The sequence below is a fragment of the Notolepis coatsorum genome (assembly GCF_963971535.1).
Source record: "Notolepis coatsorum genome assembly, chromosome: 18".
Lineage (NCBI taxonomy): Eukaryota > Metazoa > Chordata > Actinopteri > Aulopiformes > Paralepididae > Notolepis > Notolepis coatsorum.
The window spans coordinates 60,813,026-60,833,773 of record NC_140182.1 but is presented as its reverse complement, the minus strand read 5'-3'; the positions used below and the strand labels follow the sequence as shown (position 1 = coordinate 60,833,773).

Below are 20,748 nucleotides of genomic sequence, written 5' to 3'. Positions count from 1 at the left end.
CACCTTTTTCATGGGGACAATACTGTCAGCGATTGTTGTTATGAAGCTCACAACGGTGTCCGCAAACTCGCTGACGTCACTGGCGCTTCCTTGAAACATATTCCAATCCGTGTCTGCGAGCGCGTCCTGAAGCGTGGCCTCTGATTGGTCGGTCCATTTTTCAAATTCACTTTTTTCAAATTCGCCTGGTTGAAATCACCAGCTACGATCGTCGCCGTGTCTGGATGTTTGATTTTATGTTTATTGATTTGATGTTTATTGTCTCACTTTAGGATTGATTCAAAAATAATTATGTACAAATTGGTTTAATTATACAGTAGATTATTTCAAAAAGCTATAATCAAAAAAAGCTATAATGAAATGTTTAAAGCGGTAACATTTGTTGATAGGGTTAAAGATAAACAATTTCTAAGAAATAACGCTTTCAACGCACTCTCACGGCCTCGTTAGCATTACTTCTATTTAGAATTAGCACTTGATTACAGTTCATCAAAAGCCTTTCACTCATCCAGTAGTTGTTTCTGTGAGGTACTTCACTTGCTGAGGTAGTTATCGTGTTATTGTGCACTATTGTGTATTGTGAAAATGATTTTCCATGCAAGCAATTGGTTCCAAACTCAGACTATATGGCGGCTTTATTTACACAGCAGCTGCAATCTGCTTCATACAGCAATGATACGATTATATCTGTCTCTCATGTTTGGGTGAACAAAACAAAACAGGACTTTAACACATTGTGCGCCATAAACGGCGTAAGTCGTTATTGCCCGCCATGCGTTGAACGCCAACAACGGCGTATCACGTGTTTGGGATCAATATTTCATTTTTTCGCCATGGCATTCATAATTCATCCAGGCTCCCTCTGGACTGCAGCGGCACCCTGTTCTGAAATTGCAACACCTCAATACCGCCGCCTGGTGGATGGTCGGGCGAGTTACACTCACGCCAAACCGGAAGTGGCGATCGGTGCATCGAGGAAATTCCTCCGCCAGAGATATATTGTGGCGTGGATCAATATACACACTCGACTGCATTTGGATCGCTTTCTAAACGCAATAATCGATATGATTTCGGCGTTTATTGTATCATACAAACCGGAAATGGATCTAGCAGATCGACATCAAATAATAGGGATCTTATTCCTCCAGTCTCATCGGCGAACGGTAAGAGGACACTAACGTTACTTTCAGCTTGATTGCCCATTTCTTTGTTTGCAATCAGTCTGATCAATATATCAACCCATACTAAATAAAGCCGTTACTGACGATCAAAGAATTATAAATGACCCCCCCCCCCCCCTTTCCTTCATGCATGATGAAGCATAATGTATACCGATCATATACATTTTAATTTTTTAATATAGCGTGTATAGGAAAGAAACGCCAATCGATAATCTAAATATAACGTTCCCACATCCGGAACGATAGATACACGATGTTGAATGGGCCATAGTAATGCAGATATAGCTATAATATTTAAAAAGTTATAGCCCTGCAAAGAAGGTAAACATCTCCATAGCGGTGGCAGAGAGGGCATAATGATGGGCACAATGCATGGCACCCAATGTGTTAAGGTACAGTGTAGACACAGCATATGTCATCACCTCATAGGACATACAGTAGGCTACTAGCCTTTCAGATCCCCATTCGTTGTGGATCATTAAAATGTTTACCCTCTGTATAGTATGTTACTGTAGCCTGAAACATCAGACCCATGCAAGCTAGCTCTCCATTAGTTTGACTTTGCAGTTGCAGTTGACTCACTGTGGTGATGTGTTGGCGTCTTGTCTCTCATCCTGATTTCACCATGTATGTTTGTGTTACCAAGGCGACAGGCTTTGTCAGTAGGCGCGCATAGGAGCATTTACATTGTTTAGTTACAAGTTTAACTAGTGCAAGTTATGATTGTAGGCTATGCGCAGGGGTGTAAAAAGTACCCTGAAATTATACTTAAGTGAAAGTATGGGTACTGTCTCAAAAACACACTTGAGTAAAAGTCAAAAAGTTTCTACTTTTAAATGTACTTACTAAAAAGTAAAAGTAAAAACTTTTTTTTTACTGTCTATTCTTCTGATAGCAGGTGTTTAATCAAAGATCCCTGCTTTCTAGTCTTGCACAAGGACCAATCAGCCTGGGTATGGGCGGGTAAATTTTCCATTGATGGGGATTTGATTGGCTGTTTTTAAATAACGCGCGGCCGCAGGATTAATAACGTTAACGTTAGTTCGGCCAGAGACACAAATATACTAATTATAATTGTTGGACCTGCGAGATTTGTACTTTGTACTTTGTAGGTCTGCATTTTAAATGTAAGGAGTAAAAAGTATGTTTTTTTTCTCTGAAATGTAATTGAGTAAAAGTACAAGTATACAAACCTAATAATACTTGAGTAAAGTACAAATCCCCAAAAACTGTACTTAAGTATTATAACAAAGTACAATTACTCAAGTACTTTACACCCCTGGCTATGCGTTAGTACAGAGAGAGGCATAAAATAGGATTTTCCCCCCACATTTGTAATGTGATTATAGTGCCAGAAATCTATTGTGGAATGAGAGACAATAACAACACATCGCCAAGGTAAGTCAAATTGACTTTATTGATTACCGTTTTCGCCGGGAAGCTATTTGTTTACTTTTTGGTGTGTCACGTTCAGAACCAATAGGTAGCTGGCTTGCTAGCGTTCCATAGGGTCTGATGTGTCAGGCAGGGTTACTTGGTAAAGAGGCATGGATTGGTCATACGTCGGTGCCCTTTCTGGAGGAGTGGTCCAGTTTAAAGATTAACGATTTCACCCAACATACCCATCCGGTGAGCTTTAAATGAGAACCCACCCATTTTAAGAATTCATTATGTTCTTCCTGCACCACAGGACTGCTGAGTCAGTATTTGTGAACACGCACCTAGAAACCAGAGAGAGAACTATCAAATTGGTGATGTAACTGAGATGTAAAACCTGTATGAACCTCTATTCATAGAGATGTATGAACCTCTATTCATAGACAATAAATGGAGCTATGACTTTATGAGGCCATAGCATGTTTGTGTGAGCTCTTACACCCAAATGAGGTTTTAATTCTGGCTCCTATCTTCTAGAAACGCTAGAATATAAATCTAATTTGGGTGTAAGAGCTCACACAAACATGTATGGCTATGCAAATTCTTAAAAACGGGTGGCATTCACCTTTTAAAGCCTGCAGTTACTTCACTCGCATGGAAAAGGTGCTACTACTTTACAGTACGCTATAGTGTCAGTGTCGGTATCAACCGGTTGGTTAATAGCACCCGAGTTACTCGCTCGTCCTCTGTTCTGGGGCTTTATAAGACGGGAGGAATGGCAGATACTGGAAGCATCTAAACCGTTTCAAGATGGCTGTGCAGAAGGGGATGTCGTAACAAGACTGGTCCCCCATGTGAGTCTTGCCTTCCTCTTGCACCTTCTTCCGCCAACTCTTAATGCCCCTCTCTTTCTCAGTACCTGAAAAGACACAGAACCTTTGAGGTGATTGGGCCATTGTTGTTTATTTGGTATCTTGTCATTGTTGTTGTGTGTATTGCGGTGCAGAACAACAGGACTAGGATGTCATACCTGGAATCGTATTGTCGAGCACGAATCCAAAAAATCCACCGATGAACATGTGCGTTGTGAAGAGAACCACTAGCACCTGGTCCAGCTCTTTTACTCCTTCAAATACAAAAAGATGCAAAAAAAATTCAAAAGGGTTATTGTCGTTGTAACCAAACCGATGACAAATATTTTAATAACCTGTTTCCTATTTGCCGAAAGAAAGATTCCAGAATTAGAGCTGGCTCCAGAAGGCACATGTGTTGCCAGCTGCACATGGATGGGATACAGAGGGCCGAATGGTAGCGCTTCAATGGCGTGCCGCATCTGTAAATTTCCCCACCAGAAAAAGACGTATGAAAGTTGTTCAATTGAATCAAGATTGACAAAAACACGCGGAGACAGACTGTGGATAAATCCGTCTTCAAAGCGTCCAAAGCACCCCCGACGTCCCCCCCTCCCCCACCCCGCGGGAGGTCAGGAGTTCAGGGCACCAGCGGAATAGTTTGTGCTTCTCACCACCTTGTTGTTTGTACAGAGCAAGAATAAGGGCCTTTCAGGGAATATTTAGAATGCTCTCCATGTCCTCCATGTTAAAAGAGACAACGGTTGCTATATGCAACACAACAGCAGCTATGTGTTGATTTATGAGAAATATACTGTATGAACAAAGAAAACGTAATTTTACGTGTTATCATTGGACCTTGTAAACAAGTCGCAGTGGAACAGTAATACCATTCTATTCATATTTACATCATATATAAATATATATTAAGGCTGTCAAAGTGAACATGGTATTAACGCGTTATCGCCCGATTCTATTAACGCCACAATTTTTTTTAACTCACGATTAACTTTTTCCGTTTTTTTTTTTTTACTGTTTTTATTAAACTTCACTCAGGTGTATTATTGATACTCTCATTGATACTATGTTTGTTTCTGACTCAAAGTGTGTGTGTGTGTGTGTGTGTGTGTGTGTGTATGTGTGTGTGTGTGTGTGTGTGTGTGTGTGTGTGTGTGTGTGTGTGTGTGTGTGTGTGTGTGTGTGTGTGTGTGTGTGTGTGTGTGTGTGTGGAGAGATAGAGAGAGGGGGGGGTGAGAGAGATGAGGAAGGGGCAAGAGAGAAAGAGAGCTGGGAGAGTGTGTGTGTGAGAGAGAGAGAGGGGGGGTGGGGTTTGAGTTCTCAGCCCTTGTGTGGGTTAATGTAACAAGTTCCTAACGTTTTCTTTCCCCTATTATTTCATGCACTTTATTCATCGTTTTAAATTATTATTTTCTTTTAAGTTATTTTGTGCATCACTCTGTTTTGAATTTGATGCAAATTTGCAATGGGTCATCCTTTTGTGTTAAATGGCTGCTTAACACATCTACCGCCGGAAACGGCTTACGACGTGTTTCAAGGTCATGCGAATTCCGCCATTCCACGGTGTACAACGTTATTGAGATCATATTAAATTTTTTCGCCATGGTATTCATAATTCCCTCACCGAGCCTGGTCTGATACAGTGGGAGCCTGCACAACAGTGCAACGCTTCAACACCGCCGCCTGGTAGATGATCGGGCGAGTTACCAAACCGGAAATGGATCGAGTCGATCTCCATGCATCTGGGAAATGCGTCCGGCAGTCACATATTGTTGTGGGACTCTAGACACACATCCGTGTATATGGATCGCTGCCATAACTCAATAATCGATATGATTTGGGCCTTTATTTCGCCATACAAGCCGTCAAATAAGTTGGATCTTTTTCCTCCAGTCTCATCGGCGAACGGTAAGAGGACAGTAACGTTACTTCCAGCGTGATAGTTTATTATTATTAATGCAAACCGCTCTGATCAATATATCACCCAAACTATATAAAGCATTTACTGACGATCACGGAATTATAAACGACCCCCCCCCCGTTCATCCGCGCATGATGAGTCATAACGTTTAGGATCATGTACAGTTGACATTTTTTATATAGCGTGTATCGGCAACAAACGGCAGTTGATAATCTATATATGCGTGTATGCCTATAACTCACGTTCTAGGAATTACTGCAGAAAACGATAAAAACATATTTATATTCTAGACGGTATTTTCTTATGAATCTATGAATGAAAAAGCATAACGTTCCTACATCCTGAACGATAGATAATCGATGTTGAATGGGCCATAGTAATGTCAATTTAGCAATACAATTTAAAAAGTTATAGCCCTGCAAAGAAGGTGAACATCTCCATAGGCTTAGAGTGGTGGCAGAGAGTGGTATGAGAGGGGCAAACTGCGTGGCAGTTAATGTGTTAAAGCAAGCATTTGTTGACTCTCATGTTGATAAGAGTATTAAAACTTGAAAAATATCAGTTTATGTTAAGAAAAAGAAAATGCGATTAAATTGTGATTAATCGCGAGTTAACTATGGACAATCATGCGATTAATCGAGTTAAATATTTTAATCGATTGACAGCACTAATATATATATATACATACGTATCTGTCTGAGTATACCTGCATATAATTCCTCTATATACCTACTTATACACCTGCATATAACCCATATAACTCTGTATGATAGCATGTACAATAATGCAGTATATACTGTATATATATATAAATATATTTATTCTTACCGTATGTATCCACATCTGTCAGTACATACCTGCATAATATTATACTTCTTTTTACATATTATCTGTAGATACTATATCTATATCTGTACATATCCCTTACCTACTCTTACTAGATAGACTGCTGGCCAGTATGACTTACTACCATAGTGTCTTTACACCTGTATCACTGTACATATTAATACTACAACTATGTACATACATAGTTGTACATCTGATTAGCACTGTAAAATCTAAATATTTATACCCTGTTTAATCACCTGTACATTGTATATTACTATTGCGCGTTACTGTTTACAGTTTGGTTGGATGCCAAACTTTTTTGTTGTATATAATGACAATACATTTTAATCTAATCAAATGATTTACTTACTCTACCACTGCACAGAAATTTGACATTTACTTTCAAAAGTGGTTACCAATGGTTACAAGCAGCCATGTTAGAAGAAAGAGTACTACACAAACATTCTGTGCCAGGCCTCTATTCCAGAAAAAGATGAAGTTTGTTTACAAAGAGTACCCCCCCCCCCCCCGTGTAGAACGGGCAGCTGAGTGTCAAGAGTGACAGGAGACTTGAGCAAAAGTGCTTTATCTGAGAAGGGCAGAGTAATTACTGCCAGCGACACAGGGGATCTAGCCAAGAGGATTGGGAGCTAAACAGCATAGGCTTGAACTCTGGATTAGCCCGTGCTTGGGAGCCACTCACATCACATGACTCAGCGGATGAAGGTGTTATGTCTGAAGAGAGGAGCTGTTTAATCTAACGGATTGCTCTTCTGACGGAACCTCATGTGGGGTACACAAAGGCGCACAACCTCTGACCTCAAGACCACAAAATGAGAAGCTAATAGTTTGCCTTTTTTTCTTTTTCAAATTGATTAAGTGTTGATCATGAATGAATGAATGAACACTTTATTTAACAGATTGCAGAATGGGTACAATACAGTACGGCTCAATACATACAATTGTTAAGGGGATGCAGACCTGAGAAAGACGTTTGTCTTGTTTCCATCAGGGTCCCCCATTTTCAATTCATATAGACATTTATGACATACACAACATACATGACATTTATGGCATAGGGACATATAGGTATTTAGTACTGATACATTTGTGACATAAACGGTATTCAAATATACAGTACTGTTACCCCTAGATCCTGACAGAGTATATACATATGATGGGGAGGGGACTGTACATTAGGAGGTGGTGGGTGGGTGGGAGAGAAATATACATACGGCGGGGAGGGAATATATACATGCGGTGGGGAGACTGTCTATTAGGAGGTGGTGGGGGTTTTGGGCATTTACGGTGGCCAGTTTCGAATTGCAGCCTCCCGTAGGTGCTCTTTAAGAGCGGTTTTGAATGTGGGCAGGGATTCACATTCCTTTACAGCTTTGGGTAGGGCGTTCCACATTGTTGTGGCATAATTGCGAAATGTGTTTAGTCCCTTGTTTGAGCCGAATCTGGGTTTAACATGATTTGTTGAGCTTCCTCTGGTGTAGTGGTTGTGGTATTCACTGACCTTTGGGAAGTATTTTGACATGTTCATGGGCACCCCGGTCGTATAGTGTATCTTGTAGACCAGGCCCATTGCAAGTTGCTGTACTCTGTCGTCTATTCTAAGCCATCCTAGGTTGTCAAAGTGGGCAGGGGTGAGGTGGGTTCATCTATACGTTAGTAAAGAAAAGCATCACCACGGTATAAAACGAGAATGTATGGATGGAAAAAATATTCCTTTTTCACATCTTGAACGATAGATACTGGATGTCAAATGGGCCATAGTATTGCATATATAGCTATAATATTTAAATAGTTATAGCCTTGCAAACAAGGCGAGCGACTCCCACCATTTACAGTGATGGCGGTAGCTACTATAGGATGAGGCTAATGCATGGCGTCCAATGAGTTAATGGAAGGTTACTGTATATATTTTGTTGTATAATGTTTACTACCAAGTGTACAGTAGCACACACATTATAAAGCAATACGTGTGTCAGTGGCAAATATTCATGGAAGCCAAGGGAGACCAAGCTTCCTCAAAAATATGAACAGTAATTATAATGTATTTATTTAATAATTTAGAGAAATTAACCGAACGAGCAAAACTGCGCCCACTCTCTCTAACACTGAGGCAGCCCACTGGGCCCAGCCCAGGTACACTGCTGCCAGCATTATTTTGATTGACATTGGAGGCTTTGAGGCTAGGCCTGGTTGTCTTTTTCCTGCGTCTCCCTTACCATATTATTAGCCAATAAGATTCGAGCTTAAAGGAACACTCCAACATTTTGGGAAATTAGCTTATTTGCCATCTACCCTGGAGTTAGACAAGAATATACATACTGTACCTTTGTCTTCTCTGTGCATGCAGTAGGAGTAGGAAGACGTTGGGAACTAGGCTAATGGAGGAACCTACTTCCAGTGACTGACGCTAAGCTAGGCTAACGGTGCGTGTCTTCCTACTCCTACTGCATGCACAGAGAAGAAAAAGGTATGTATCTTCTTGTCTAACTCCAGGGTAGATGGCAAATAAGCTAATTTCCCAAAATATTGGAGTGCTCCTTTAATTCAATGGGGTTGGTCTTAAGCCTGGTAGGTAGGGATTCCAAAAGGCTCTGTCTTCAAGACTAATCAGCCTTGGTCGTGCTGGGCCCAGAAGTTCAGACCAATCAAATCACATTAAAAGCTAAATGTGACAACGTCATCGCCTCGCGGCCACGTTCGAATTCTCTAGTAGATAGCATTGCAATCAAACAACAATACGATTTAGGATGGCGGAAGGGGACGCCAGAGATATTGTCGACTATCTCCTACAAAATTATTTCACCAAATTGACTTTTGAACAACAATTGCTCATCAAAGCAAAAGGAATGCAGACACCACACCACAGCGCTGCATTCACCAGGCCGGGAAGGGACAACGCAGTTTTAATGTTGATAACTACAAGCAAACTGAATGGCTAACTGGTTCGGCTAACAGAGGAGATTTTTCAAGATTAATTTTCAAGAGGTTTATTTTCGACAAAGCGGCCGCAGGACTTTTCCTGGACCACCACACGACTGGATATTCTGATTTAACAAAATCTGTCCAGGACCCACATTGACAAGGTAAGCCTATGCTACTGCATAGCCTGCTTGCTAACATAACGTTATGTGAGTCTTGTGACTGTAAACAAACAGCATTGTTTGATTGATTGAAAACTTTATTAACATATTGCAGAATGGGTACAATACAGTATGGCTCAATACACACAATTAACATTACACAAGTTATCACACACACAAGTCACATTCAACTGTAAATTAAATAAAGGAAACCCCGTTTTGTTGATGATAACCTATCAAGTCTCCCGTGATTTTAAAAGTAAAAGTATACTGGATGCACTCCCCACCTGCACCAGATGCAGTCCTGGAATTGCTAACATACAAGTGTGTCCATTCATGCAAAATGCCAAGCTGCACATGCTTATAATTAAACTGTAGCAATCAACACATGCTTATTATTATTACACTGTAGCACTCAACACTTTGATGAACATTGTTTCTCAGCTGATAGATTTGTGCCCTTCCTGATGACTTGTCGTACAGAACGTGTAAGTTGCTTTGGATAAAAGCGTCAGCTAAATGACTAAATGTAAATGTTATAAAATGGACTGGCATGCACAGGTATGTGCAAGTTACAGACATGCAGCAACCAAAAACTGCAGGATGATCCAGAACCTGACTTCGAACTCGAGGAGTCAGAGGATGAGAGAGACGAGCAGTTTGAGTGACATTATGGGGTGATTCTGGACTAGGTTACCCATCTCAACTCTATCTTAAGTACACACAGATCGTGATAGCCTGACTATAATCAGATTTTGACATAGGCCTATTCCCATTAATAACGATACTGTATACTGTGGGATTAAATGTATAATTCACTCTCAATGTTAATTTAGTTTATAATGTTATTCTGTTTAATAGGTTGTTTATAAAACTAAGTGGTTCCTTATCTCATTGTGGTGTCCTTTATGTTCTGTATATGTATGATAAAGACAGACCACTTTGTGACATTATCCTAGTGGCTGTTCTGTATAGTTTAATAGGAGCCTAGTACTGCTCTTCTAATTTAAGGCTCACAATCACCCCTGACAAGAAATAGTATAGGCATATTATTAGGGATGTCCGATATTATCGGCCGATATTGGCATTCAAATGTGATATCGGACAAGATCGGTATCAGTTTAAAAAAAAAGATTTTTTTTTTTTTTTTTTTTACATTTCTATAACCTTTATTTACCCAGGCAAGCAAGTAAGAACAAATTCAGATTTTATTTATTGGCAAAAGTATGCATAATGTTATGTTAATTCCACAACAAGACATATGTAATGTTAATTACCTGAGATTATTCAGTTTTGGGGGGGGGGGGGGGGGGGGGAGCGTGAACATTTAAGGCAACCAACTTGTGTTCAGCTTTTCGTTCAGCGTTTCTCTGATTGGCCACACGGCCACGTGACGCGCTAGCACACGCCCTTATCCGCGCCCTGCCGCCGCTCTGTGTGTTGTTGCGCCGCCCGCGGCAGAGATTGACGCGTCGGCCGTGCATGCGCATGAGGCTCCCCCAGGTGCTCTGAGACGACACGCCGCCACGCAGGTGCTCGTTGTGTTGTTGGTTAGCGTTAATGCCATATCGCCATATCAGCAGTGTTCGCGCGGTTGCTTAACGCCATAACTAACTAACTAATTCAAGATGGACCCTGTCGCCAACGTGCAAGCTTTTGGCACGCCAACCTGCAAGCCAGCACAGAGCAATTACATTTTGGCAACCCATGAAACAAGACAAACAATACAGTAACAGTAATAATCAACAATTATTTGTAAATAGAAGAAAATTCATTCATTGTCCTTGTGTTACATAAAACCCATCTGTGGCCTCGTGCAGAGGAAGGTGGTAAATTGTGAGGTTTTGTCCGCTCCCCACCCACTCGCTCCGTTCCTTTAAGGTATTTTTGTTAATCAATTGCATTTCCCGCCTCACGCTTCTTTCCTGTAAGATGCCGTGTTGATTGGTGCTCTCCCCACCACACGCTTCTGGAGCAATGATCAATTTCATCCCGCAGCTGTCACAGCTTGTCATTAGCGCCCCGTGGCTTTATATACCCTGATCTCCCTAATATTGATGTTGGATCATTTTGAATATTCCCTGCATCTGCCTTTCTTTCCCGTCGCTGTCTGTTGCTCCCCAGGACTCTCGTGAAGTATCCCTGTTGGAGAACCTGATTCCCCGTACGAAGCTACGCCTCGTTTATCTGCCCGCTTTACGCGTTGCGCTCTGGTGAGTTTTTGGAAACAGCCCTTTTTGGATCAATCGTTTTTGTGTGTTTGTGAAACACAGAAGAGATCCCGTTTTTGTTATACTGTTCTCACCTATTTTTTGTTGTTGGATTTACACGTTGGATTACCGTATTGTTTTTTCTCTGGACACTGCTAACTGTGTGTATCACACCGAAGATCAAGTCACTGGGATATATTGTTTGGATCAGTCACCTCTCTGTTTCTATTGTGCGCTGAGCTAACTGGGATTTCTCTCTCTCTCTCCGCTTCCACCTGGAGTGTATGCTGGGGGGATCTGCAGAGCGGCTCAGACGTCACAGGCAAATTCCTCACCATCACCTTCTGGGAGAATCTGCAGAGCCGCAAACATTCTTCACATGCCAGATTCCCCGTTTGTTCTGTTCTCCACCTAATTCAATCTTGTGACTCTGTGAATAAACACGCCCTTGTTTTTGGCTAACTCTGAAACAACTCTCTCTGTGCCGTTGCGCTTGGGGTCGGTTACAAACCCTAACATTACGATCCAACCATGACGACCCCAGCCGACACAGAGAGTCAGAACAGCATTGGCAGTCCAGATAGAGTTAACCAAGGAACACAGCCAACAGCTAGACAGGGCTGCGGCTGCTGTACAGGAACTCCGAGAGCAGGTCCTGCCTATTCAGGGGTCCCTGGGCGCTCTGGCTAGCCAGCAGTCTAGTATTCTCCTCCACTTACACACGCTGAGTGACACCATTAACACCTTGCTTGTAACCCCACTTCCTTCAGGAGCCTTGGCCGGAGCATCACCCGCAGCCCTGGCAGGCCCCGCGCCTCCCGATCCCGCACCTCGGGAGCCCCGTCTCTCCGAACCACGGCTGTTCGACGGTAACTTTGAGGATTGTGCCACATTCATCATGCAATGTGAGTTGGTTTTTCGTCATCAACCCAGTCGTTTCACTTCAAGGGGAGCCCAAGTGGCCTACATGACTAACTTGCTCTCAGGCCGGGCAGCCCAGTGGGTCACTGCCTCCTGGGCAATGGAGGCAGACTTCTGTTTCCAATCCAATCCAATCCAACTTTATTTATAAAGCGCTTTAACAGCCACAGGGGCACAAAGTGCTGTACAGGGGGAGCATATTAAAAACTATTAGCAGCACTAAAAATAGATTAAAAAAAAACAAGAGTACCAAAACAGAGATAAAAAACATTAGGTAAATATAGGCAGCAATACAAGTTTAAATAGATCAGAGTACTTAAAAAAAAATATTTAAAACCAAGGGAAACAGTAACAAAACGATACAACAACAACACAGTAAGACAATAAGATCATAAAATCAACAAGCTACATGGTGTCGAAAGCCAGAGAGAAGAGGTGGGTCTTAAGGAGGCCTTTAAAACAGGGCAGTGATGAGGCCTGCCTAATCTGCAGTGGCAGCTCATTCCACATTTTGGGGGCGGCAACGGAGAAAGCACGGTCCCCCCTGAGCTTACGCCTAGTTGTAGGCACTACTAGGAGCAGATGGTCAGCTGACCTGAGAGTTTCTCCTACCCAGACTTCGTGGCTGAGCTCCGCAGGGTTTTCCACCATCTAGCCCGTGGTCTGGACCCTGGAGCCCGGTTGGGTACCTTCCGGCAGGGCAGCGGCGGGGTTACCGACTACGTGCTGGAGTTCAGACTGGCGGCTACGGAGAGCGGTTGGAACGACCAAGCACTTCGTCTTACCTTCATGAGGGGGCTCAACGACGCAGTCAGGGACCAGCTCGCGACCCGTGAGGAACCTGAGTCCCTCGAGGACCTGTTCAGCCTCGCCATTTGCATCGACGGACACCTCCAGGAGAGAAGACGTGAGAGAACCCGACAGGGACCTCCAGAGGTACTCCGGACCCCCCGTACTCGTGACGGTACTGCTGGTCGCCCTGCTCCCAACACGACTGGTGGTTTTTTTCCCTCCCGTTCGGTACCCGAGGAGGAACCCATGCAGCTGGGACGTTCTCATCTGAGCCAAGCTGAACGGGAGGCGAGGTTCAGGTCCGGCCTTTGCCTCTACTGCGGTCGGGAGGGACACCGTATCGCCAACTGCCCCACCCGGCCAAAAGACCAGGCTCGCCGGGACCCCGGGAGATCCTGGTGAGCCGTTTTTCTCGTTTCCAGAGCCGTGCACCACCTGGCCATCTGATGAGCGTCACCCTGGCCTGGGCGGACCAACGGGCCACGGTGGAGGCACTCATTGACTCGGGGGCAGACAAGAGTTTCCTAGACTTCGAGTTTGCTACCCGGGCCAACATTCCACTTGAGGACCTAGTGAGGCCATTGGAGGTATTCGCATAGGACCAACACCGCCTGGCTGACATCACTCAACGCACATGCCCTGTCCTGCTCACCATTGCTGGTAACCACGTTGAGAGACTCCAGTTCCTTATCACCAGATCCCCTCTTGTACCAGTAGTCCTGGGCCGGCCCTGGCTCGCGCTGCACGAGCCCCACATCGCCTGGTCTTCCGGTACCATCAAGGGCTGGAGCTCCTCCTGTCATGCCCAGTGTCTTCAGGCGGCGTCCTGTCCCCCGCTCCGGAGATCCGCTGGTGAGCCGCCTCCGGACCTCTCGACCATACCCCCCGAGTACCACGACCTCATGGAGGTTTTCAGTAAGTCCAGGGCTCAGGCCCTTCCGCCTCACCGGCCTTACGACTGTGCCATCGACCTCCGCTCAGGGGCTCCCCTTCCCGGCAGCCGCCTCTACAGTCTGACCGTCCCGGAGAAGGCGGCGATGGATCAATACATCTCTGAGTCCTTGGAAGCAGGACTCATTCGGCCTTCCTCCTCTCCTGTGGCGGCCGGTTTCTTCTTTGTTGGGAAGATGGATGGGGACCTTCGACCCTGCATCGACTATCGCCAGCTCAACGAGATCACCATTAAGAACAAGTATCCTCTACCTCTCATGAACTCCACTTTCGAGCCTCTCACCCAGGCTACCGTCTTTACCAAGCTGGACCTCCGGAGTGCCTACCATCTAGTCCGTATCCATGAGGGCGATGAATGGAAGACCGCCTTCAAGACTCCCAGGGGCCACTACGAGTACCTGGTGATGCCGTTCGGCCTCACCAACGCTCCGGCGGTATTCCAGGCGCTCATGAACGACGTCCTTCGTGACATGCTGGAGGAGTTTGTGGTAGTATACCTAGACGACATCCTCATCTTCTCCAAGACCCTCGAGGAACACATCCAGCATGTCCGCCGTGTGCTGGAGCGCCTCCTCCACAATCGGCTTTTCGTCAAGGCGGAGAAGTGCCGATTCCACTCCGACTCCGTCGATTACCTGGGCTTCATCGTGGAGAAAGGCTTGACCCGAGCTGATCCTCGCAAGATCCAGGCCGTGGAGGAATGGCCTGAACCCACCTCTCGGAAGGAGTTACAGAGCTTCCTCGGGTTCGCCAACTTCTACCGAAGGTTCATCCGGAACTACAGTCAAGTGGCGGAACCGCTTACCAGACTGACCTCTCCCGCCCTGCCGTTCGACTGGTCCCCAGCGGCGTGTGCTGCGTTCCGCTCCCTCAAGAAGAGGTTCACTTCCGCCCCGATCTTGCTCCATCCAGACCCCAAGAGACAGTTCATCGTTGAGGTGGACGCCTCGGATACTGGACTGGGAGCTATCTTATCCCAGCGGTCGGCAACGGACCAGAAGGTACATCCGTGCGCCTTCTACTCGCGTTGGTTCCTCCCTGCGAAGAGGAACTATGACATCGGCAATCGGGAGCTGCTGGCGGTTGTGGCTGCCTTGGAGGAGTGGCGTCATTGGCTAGAGGGGGCAGAGGAGCCGTTTACCATTTGGACGGACCACAAGAACCTGACGTACATCCGTGCTTCCAAGCGCCTCAATGGCCGGCAGGCAAGATGGGCCAGCTTCCTCAGTCGGTTCGACTTCTCGCTGACGTTTCGCCCTGGTTCCCGCAACACGAAGGCCGACTCCCTGTCCCGGTTACACTCCAAGGGGGCTCCAACCACTGAGGACCCGACTCCCATCCTCCCAGAGGCCAGGGTGGTAGGAGTCGTCACCTTGGGCATCGAGGGGGTGGTAAGGCGTGCCCTACGCTTCCATCGCGCTCCAGGCAATGTACCGGTTCATCGTCTATTCGTCCCCGACTCGGTCCGGTCCCGGGTCCTCCAGTGGGGCCATACCAGCCGGTTCGCCTGCCAACCGGGCGTTCATTGCACGTTTTCCTTCCTGGCTCGTAGATTCTGGTGGCCCACCATGAGGAACGACGTCAAGGAGTTCGTACTGGCCTGCGCGGTCTGCGCCCGCAGCAAGGCCTCCCACCAGGCACCCTCCGGGCTATTACAGCCGCTTCCCATTCCAAGCCGTCCTTGGTCACATGTGGTGCTGGACTTCGTCACAGGTCTTCCCTCCTCCCAGGGGAACACGTGACTTCTGACCGTGGTGGATCGGTTCAGCAAGGGGGTTCACCTCGTGGCCCTTCCCAAACTTCCCTCGGCGGCCGAGACGGCGGACCTCCTGACACACCACGTGTTTCGCCTCCATGGTTTTCCCTAGGATGTCGTCTCGGACCGGGGGCCCCAGTTCACTTCCCAGGTATGGCAGGCTTTTTGCAAGGGATTGGGGGCAACGGTCAGTCTTTCCTCTGGTTATCATCCCCAGACTAACGGACAAACGGAGAGGATGAACCAGAGCGTGGAGTCTGCTCTTCGGTGTGTGGCTGCCGAGAGACCAGCTTCTTGGAGCCGTTTCCTTCCCTGGGTCAAGTACTCCATCAACTCCATGGTCAGTTCCGCCACTGGCCTCTCACCCTTTGAGGTATCCCTGGGCTACCAACCCCCTCTTTTCCCTGCACAGGAGACGGAGGTGGCAGTTCCCCTCCGTACAGGACCACCTCGACCGGTGCCGTCGGGTCTGGGAGATCGCCAGGACCGCGCTGCTCCGGTCATCAGAGCGCGCCTGTCGTGGGGCTGACCGGCGCCGGGTTCCTGCGCCGACGTACCACCCTGGGCAGAGGGTGTGGCTTTCCGCAAGGGACCTCCCACTTCGGTCCTCGGCTAAGAAACTTAACCCCCGGTTCGTCGGACCTTTTGAGGTTCTGAAGGTACTCAGTCCGGCGGCGGTGCGTCTTAAGCTTCCTGCGTCCATGCACATTCACCCCGTTTTCCATGTGTCCCGGGTTAAGCCTGTCTCTCTCAGTCCCCTGATGCCTCCTGCTCCGGATCCACCTCCTCCCAAGATGGTGGACAGTCACCCCCAGTGGCAGGTCCGCCGGTTGATGGGCGTTCGACGGCGGGGTCGGGGGTTCCAGTACCTGGTGGACTGGGAGGGGTACGGTCCGGAGGAACGGAGCTGGGTCTCCCGCCAGCTCATCGTGGATCCCGGCCTGATCACCGACTTCCATCGTGCCCATCCGGGCGAGCCGGGTCGGCCTGGTCGCCGGGTGGCTCCCGTGGAGGGGGGGGTACTGTGAGGTTTTGTCCGCTCCCCACCCACTCGCTCCGTTCCTTTAAGGTATTTTTGTTAATCAATTGCATTTCCCGCCTCACGCTTCTTTCCTGTAAGATGCCGTGTTGATTGGTGCTCTCCCCACCACACGCTTCTGGAGCAATGATCAATTTCATCCCGCAGCTGTCACAGCTTGTCATTAGCGCCCCGTGGCTTTATATACCCTGATCTCCCTAATATCGATGTTGGATCGTTTTGAATATTCCCTGCATCTGCCTTTTTTTCCCGTCGCTGTCTGTTGCTCCCCAGGACTCTCGTGAAGTATCCCTGTTGGAGAACCTGATTCCCCGTACGAAGCTACGCCTCGTTTATCTGCCCGCTTTACGCGTTGCGCTCTGGTGAGTTTTTGGAAACAGTCCTTTTTGGATCAATCGTTTTTGTGTGTTTGTGAAACACCGAAGAGATCCCGTTTTTGTTATACTGTTCTCACCTATTTTTTGTTGTTGGATTTACACGTTGGATTACCGTATTGTTTTTTCTCTGGACACTGCTAACTGTGTGTATCACACCGAAGATCAAGTCACTGGGATATATTGTTTGGATCAGTCACCTCTCTGTTTCTATTGTGCGCTGAGCTAACTGGGATTTCTCTCTCTCTCTCCGCTTCCACCTGGAGTGTATGCTGGGGGGATCTGCAGAGCGGCTCAGACGTCACAGGCAAATTCCTCACCATCACCTTCTGGGAGAATCTGCAGAGCCGCAAACATTCTTCACATGCCAGATTCCCCGTTTGTTCTGTTCTCCACCTAATTCAATCTTGTGACTCTGTGAATAAACACGCCCTTGTTTTTGGCTAACTCTGAAACAACTCTCTCTGTGCCGTTGCGCTTGGGGTCGGTTACAAACCCTAACAGTAAATACATGTTAAGACATTCAAAATCGTCACAGCAGTATAGTTTGTTTATACTTCAGAAGTATGATATTTGAACATGGTCCCCAAAATGAATGGAAGCGAATGAGGAGCCTGACGCCTGACACCTGGGAGGAATGCGGGGGTTGCAGCGTTGGGGATGTTTAAAAAATATAATTTAATATGTAATATAATATAATAATTTGTGCTTCACCTAAAAATCTGGTCAGCAGCCTCCACTGATGTAGCGTGATTCAAACCCCCTCAATGTGCAGTTTCTAGTTAATCAGTCAGCAGCCTCCACTGATGTACAGTGACGAGTGAATCTGGTAGTTGGTTTATGACGTTAAAACGCGAAATAACATATAACGTTACAGCGTACAGTTTCTAGTTAATCAGTCAGCAGCCTCCACTGATGTACAGTGACGTGTGAATCTGGTAGTTGTTTTATGACGTTACAAACGCGAAATAACATTATACATTATATAACGTTACAATGTACAGTTCCACTGATGTACAGTGACGAGACCTCTGCCGCTCATTATACATTATATAACGTTACAATGTACAGTTCCACTGATGTACAGTGACGAGACCTCTGCCGCTCGCAGGGACCTCTGCCGCGCTCGTGGCAAAAGGGGGCGGGCTGTCGTGGCCAATCAGAGAAAAGCTGAACACAAGTTGGTTGCCTTAAATGTTCACGCGGGGGGGAACCCTGCATATATCGGTATCGGTTGATATCGGTATCGGAAATTAAGAGTTGGACAATATCGGTATATCGGTATCGGTAAAAAAGCCAATATCGAGCATCCCTACATTTATACATTTCCTGAATCCTTATGGTCCTGAGAGTGTTGTAGATTTTGTATTTTGTGTCCCTGTTGCTCCTAGATGACACAAGGCTAAAATATAGTATATCATTTAGGCGAAAATTGTGTACAAATGTCTGTTGTTGACTGTTCAAAGAGCTCCAGTGACCTATATATCAGAGAGATTCACATCTTAGCTTGAATGAAAGATGACATAGTCCCCTTTAAAATGATACCAAAGACAAATAGACAATATGGTGAAACATTGACAGATGTCCTCTACGTGAGTCTAAAGCAGGATATGCACCAGCATCTGAAATGCAATTTTCTGAGGGGGTGGGTATACTTCATGACCACTCCGGAAGGGCTATCATACCAAAATATCATCTACAGACATAGATCTTTGAATAGAATAGATTTTTTTTTAATTTAAAAATCAGGCGATAAAAAAAATGCTTTACAGGATTTGTAATTAATTAATCTAAAACCTGTTCCCCCCCACAGGGTCGGTACCGACCCCTTTTGACATTATGATCATATAGGCATATTTTTATGAGTGATGAAAATAATTAGCGATTTTAAGATCAACCGTTTTCAAGTATTAACATCACTACTATGTCACAAAAGCATGTAGAATGTTAAACGTTAGGTTGGCAATAGTTTAGCAATAGGTTAAAAGTGTCCTTATATCGTTTTAAGTTTTCGATATGCAATCGTCTATCCGACCGGGAACCGGAAATGGACATTTTGAACCATGGGAATTGTAGTTTTTTTGCGGCCATTTTGTAGAGAAGATTCATAGCTGTCGGCCAGCGTTGAAATTTCTCCGATCTACACTTCCTGTCACATACTATGGTGGTTCAAAGTTCAGCGTTCTGAATGAATCATATCAATAATTGTTATGATTCGCGATAATAAGCCACAAAAGGTAACGTTTTTGACAAATATTGAAACGCAGTCAGTTTCTCCTCACTATTGTTAGCATGTAGGAACAATTGGATATGAAATTTGTTTCAAAACGGTTACACTGTGGGGGAAATAAAAAAGTACAGTCGATTACAGTAAATATCAGTATCTTTTATTATGCACGCCTGGTGATACTAAATCCAAATTGAACTCGGGCATTTGAAAGATACTATATGTATATATATATAAATGTGCGAATTGGCTATAATAAGGTAATGTATAAGCATATATTCTATATTCTATAATAATATTTCAAATTGCATTGGTCCGGATGGGAGAATTCAGTACTGTATATACAGAACCTTCGGTTTTATCATCTTCCCTTTATTAATTTCCTTAGATATTTTGTACACATGATCTCAAGAGGGTACTGAACGAGGTCAGTGGCAGTTTTTTAAGTCTGGTCATTATTATCATGGTGTTATTCACTGTCAAAGATGAAAAGAAAAATCATAATTCATATTTTCCTTTGTTTCATCACAATTTAAGCAAGCCTAGTAATAGACACAATATTTCTGACACTGAGAATACATTCACTGAGGTCCATAGATGTACCTAGATACCAAGAATATGCAAATAGCCCTTGTAGAAGTAGAGCAATATTCCATTTACCTAGGTATACATTTTAATGCAGATTTTCACCTGGGGTGGAACAGGTTTAGCTGTCGGCCAGCATTGAAATTTCTCCGATCTACACTTCCTGTCACATACTATGGTGGTTCAAAGTTCAGCGTTCTGAATGAATCATATCAATAATTGTTATGATTCGCGATAATAAGCCACAAAAGGTAACGTTTTTGACAAATATTGAAACGCAGTCAGTTTCTCCTCACTATTGTTAGCATGTAGGAACAATTAGATCTGAAATTTGTTTCAAAACGGTTACACTGTGGGGGAAATAAAAAAGTACAGTCGATTACAGTAAATATCAGTATCTATTATTATGCACGCCTGGTGATACTAAATCCAAATTGAACTCGGGCATTTGAAAGATACTATATGTATATATATATATATATATAAATGTGCGAATTGGCTATAATAAGGTAATGTATAAGCATATATTCTATATTCTATAATAATATTTCAAATTGCATTGGTCCGGATGGGAGAATTCAGTACTGTATATACAGAACCTTTGGTTTTATCATCT

At 45.0% G+C, this 20,748-nt stretch overlaps 1 protein-coding gene across 1 annotated transcript in view; it reads right to left on the bottom strand.

Annotated features, from left to right (window-relative positions):
- Positions 1–3,289: 3,289 nt before the first annotated feature.
- LOC311245375 (solute carrier family 23 member 2) overlaps positions 3,290–20,748 on the bottom strand; it is a gene marked incomplete at both ends in the record, with an annotated part of 453,290 nt that continues 435,831 nt past the window's right edge. The window contains 2 exons of the mRNA XM_084335217.1: positions 3,290–3,477; positions 3,589–3,684. Of these exons, the coding sequence (XP_084191343.1) occupies positions 3,290–3,477; positions 3,589–3,684 (284 nt within the window). The remainder of the gene's footprint in view (positions 3,478–3,588; positions 3,685–20,748) is intronic.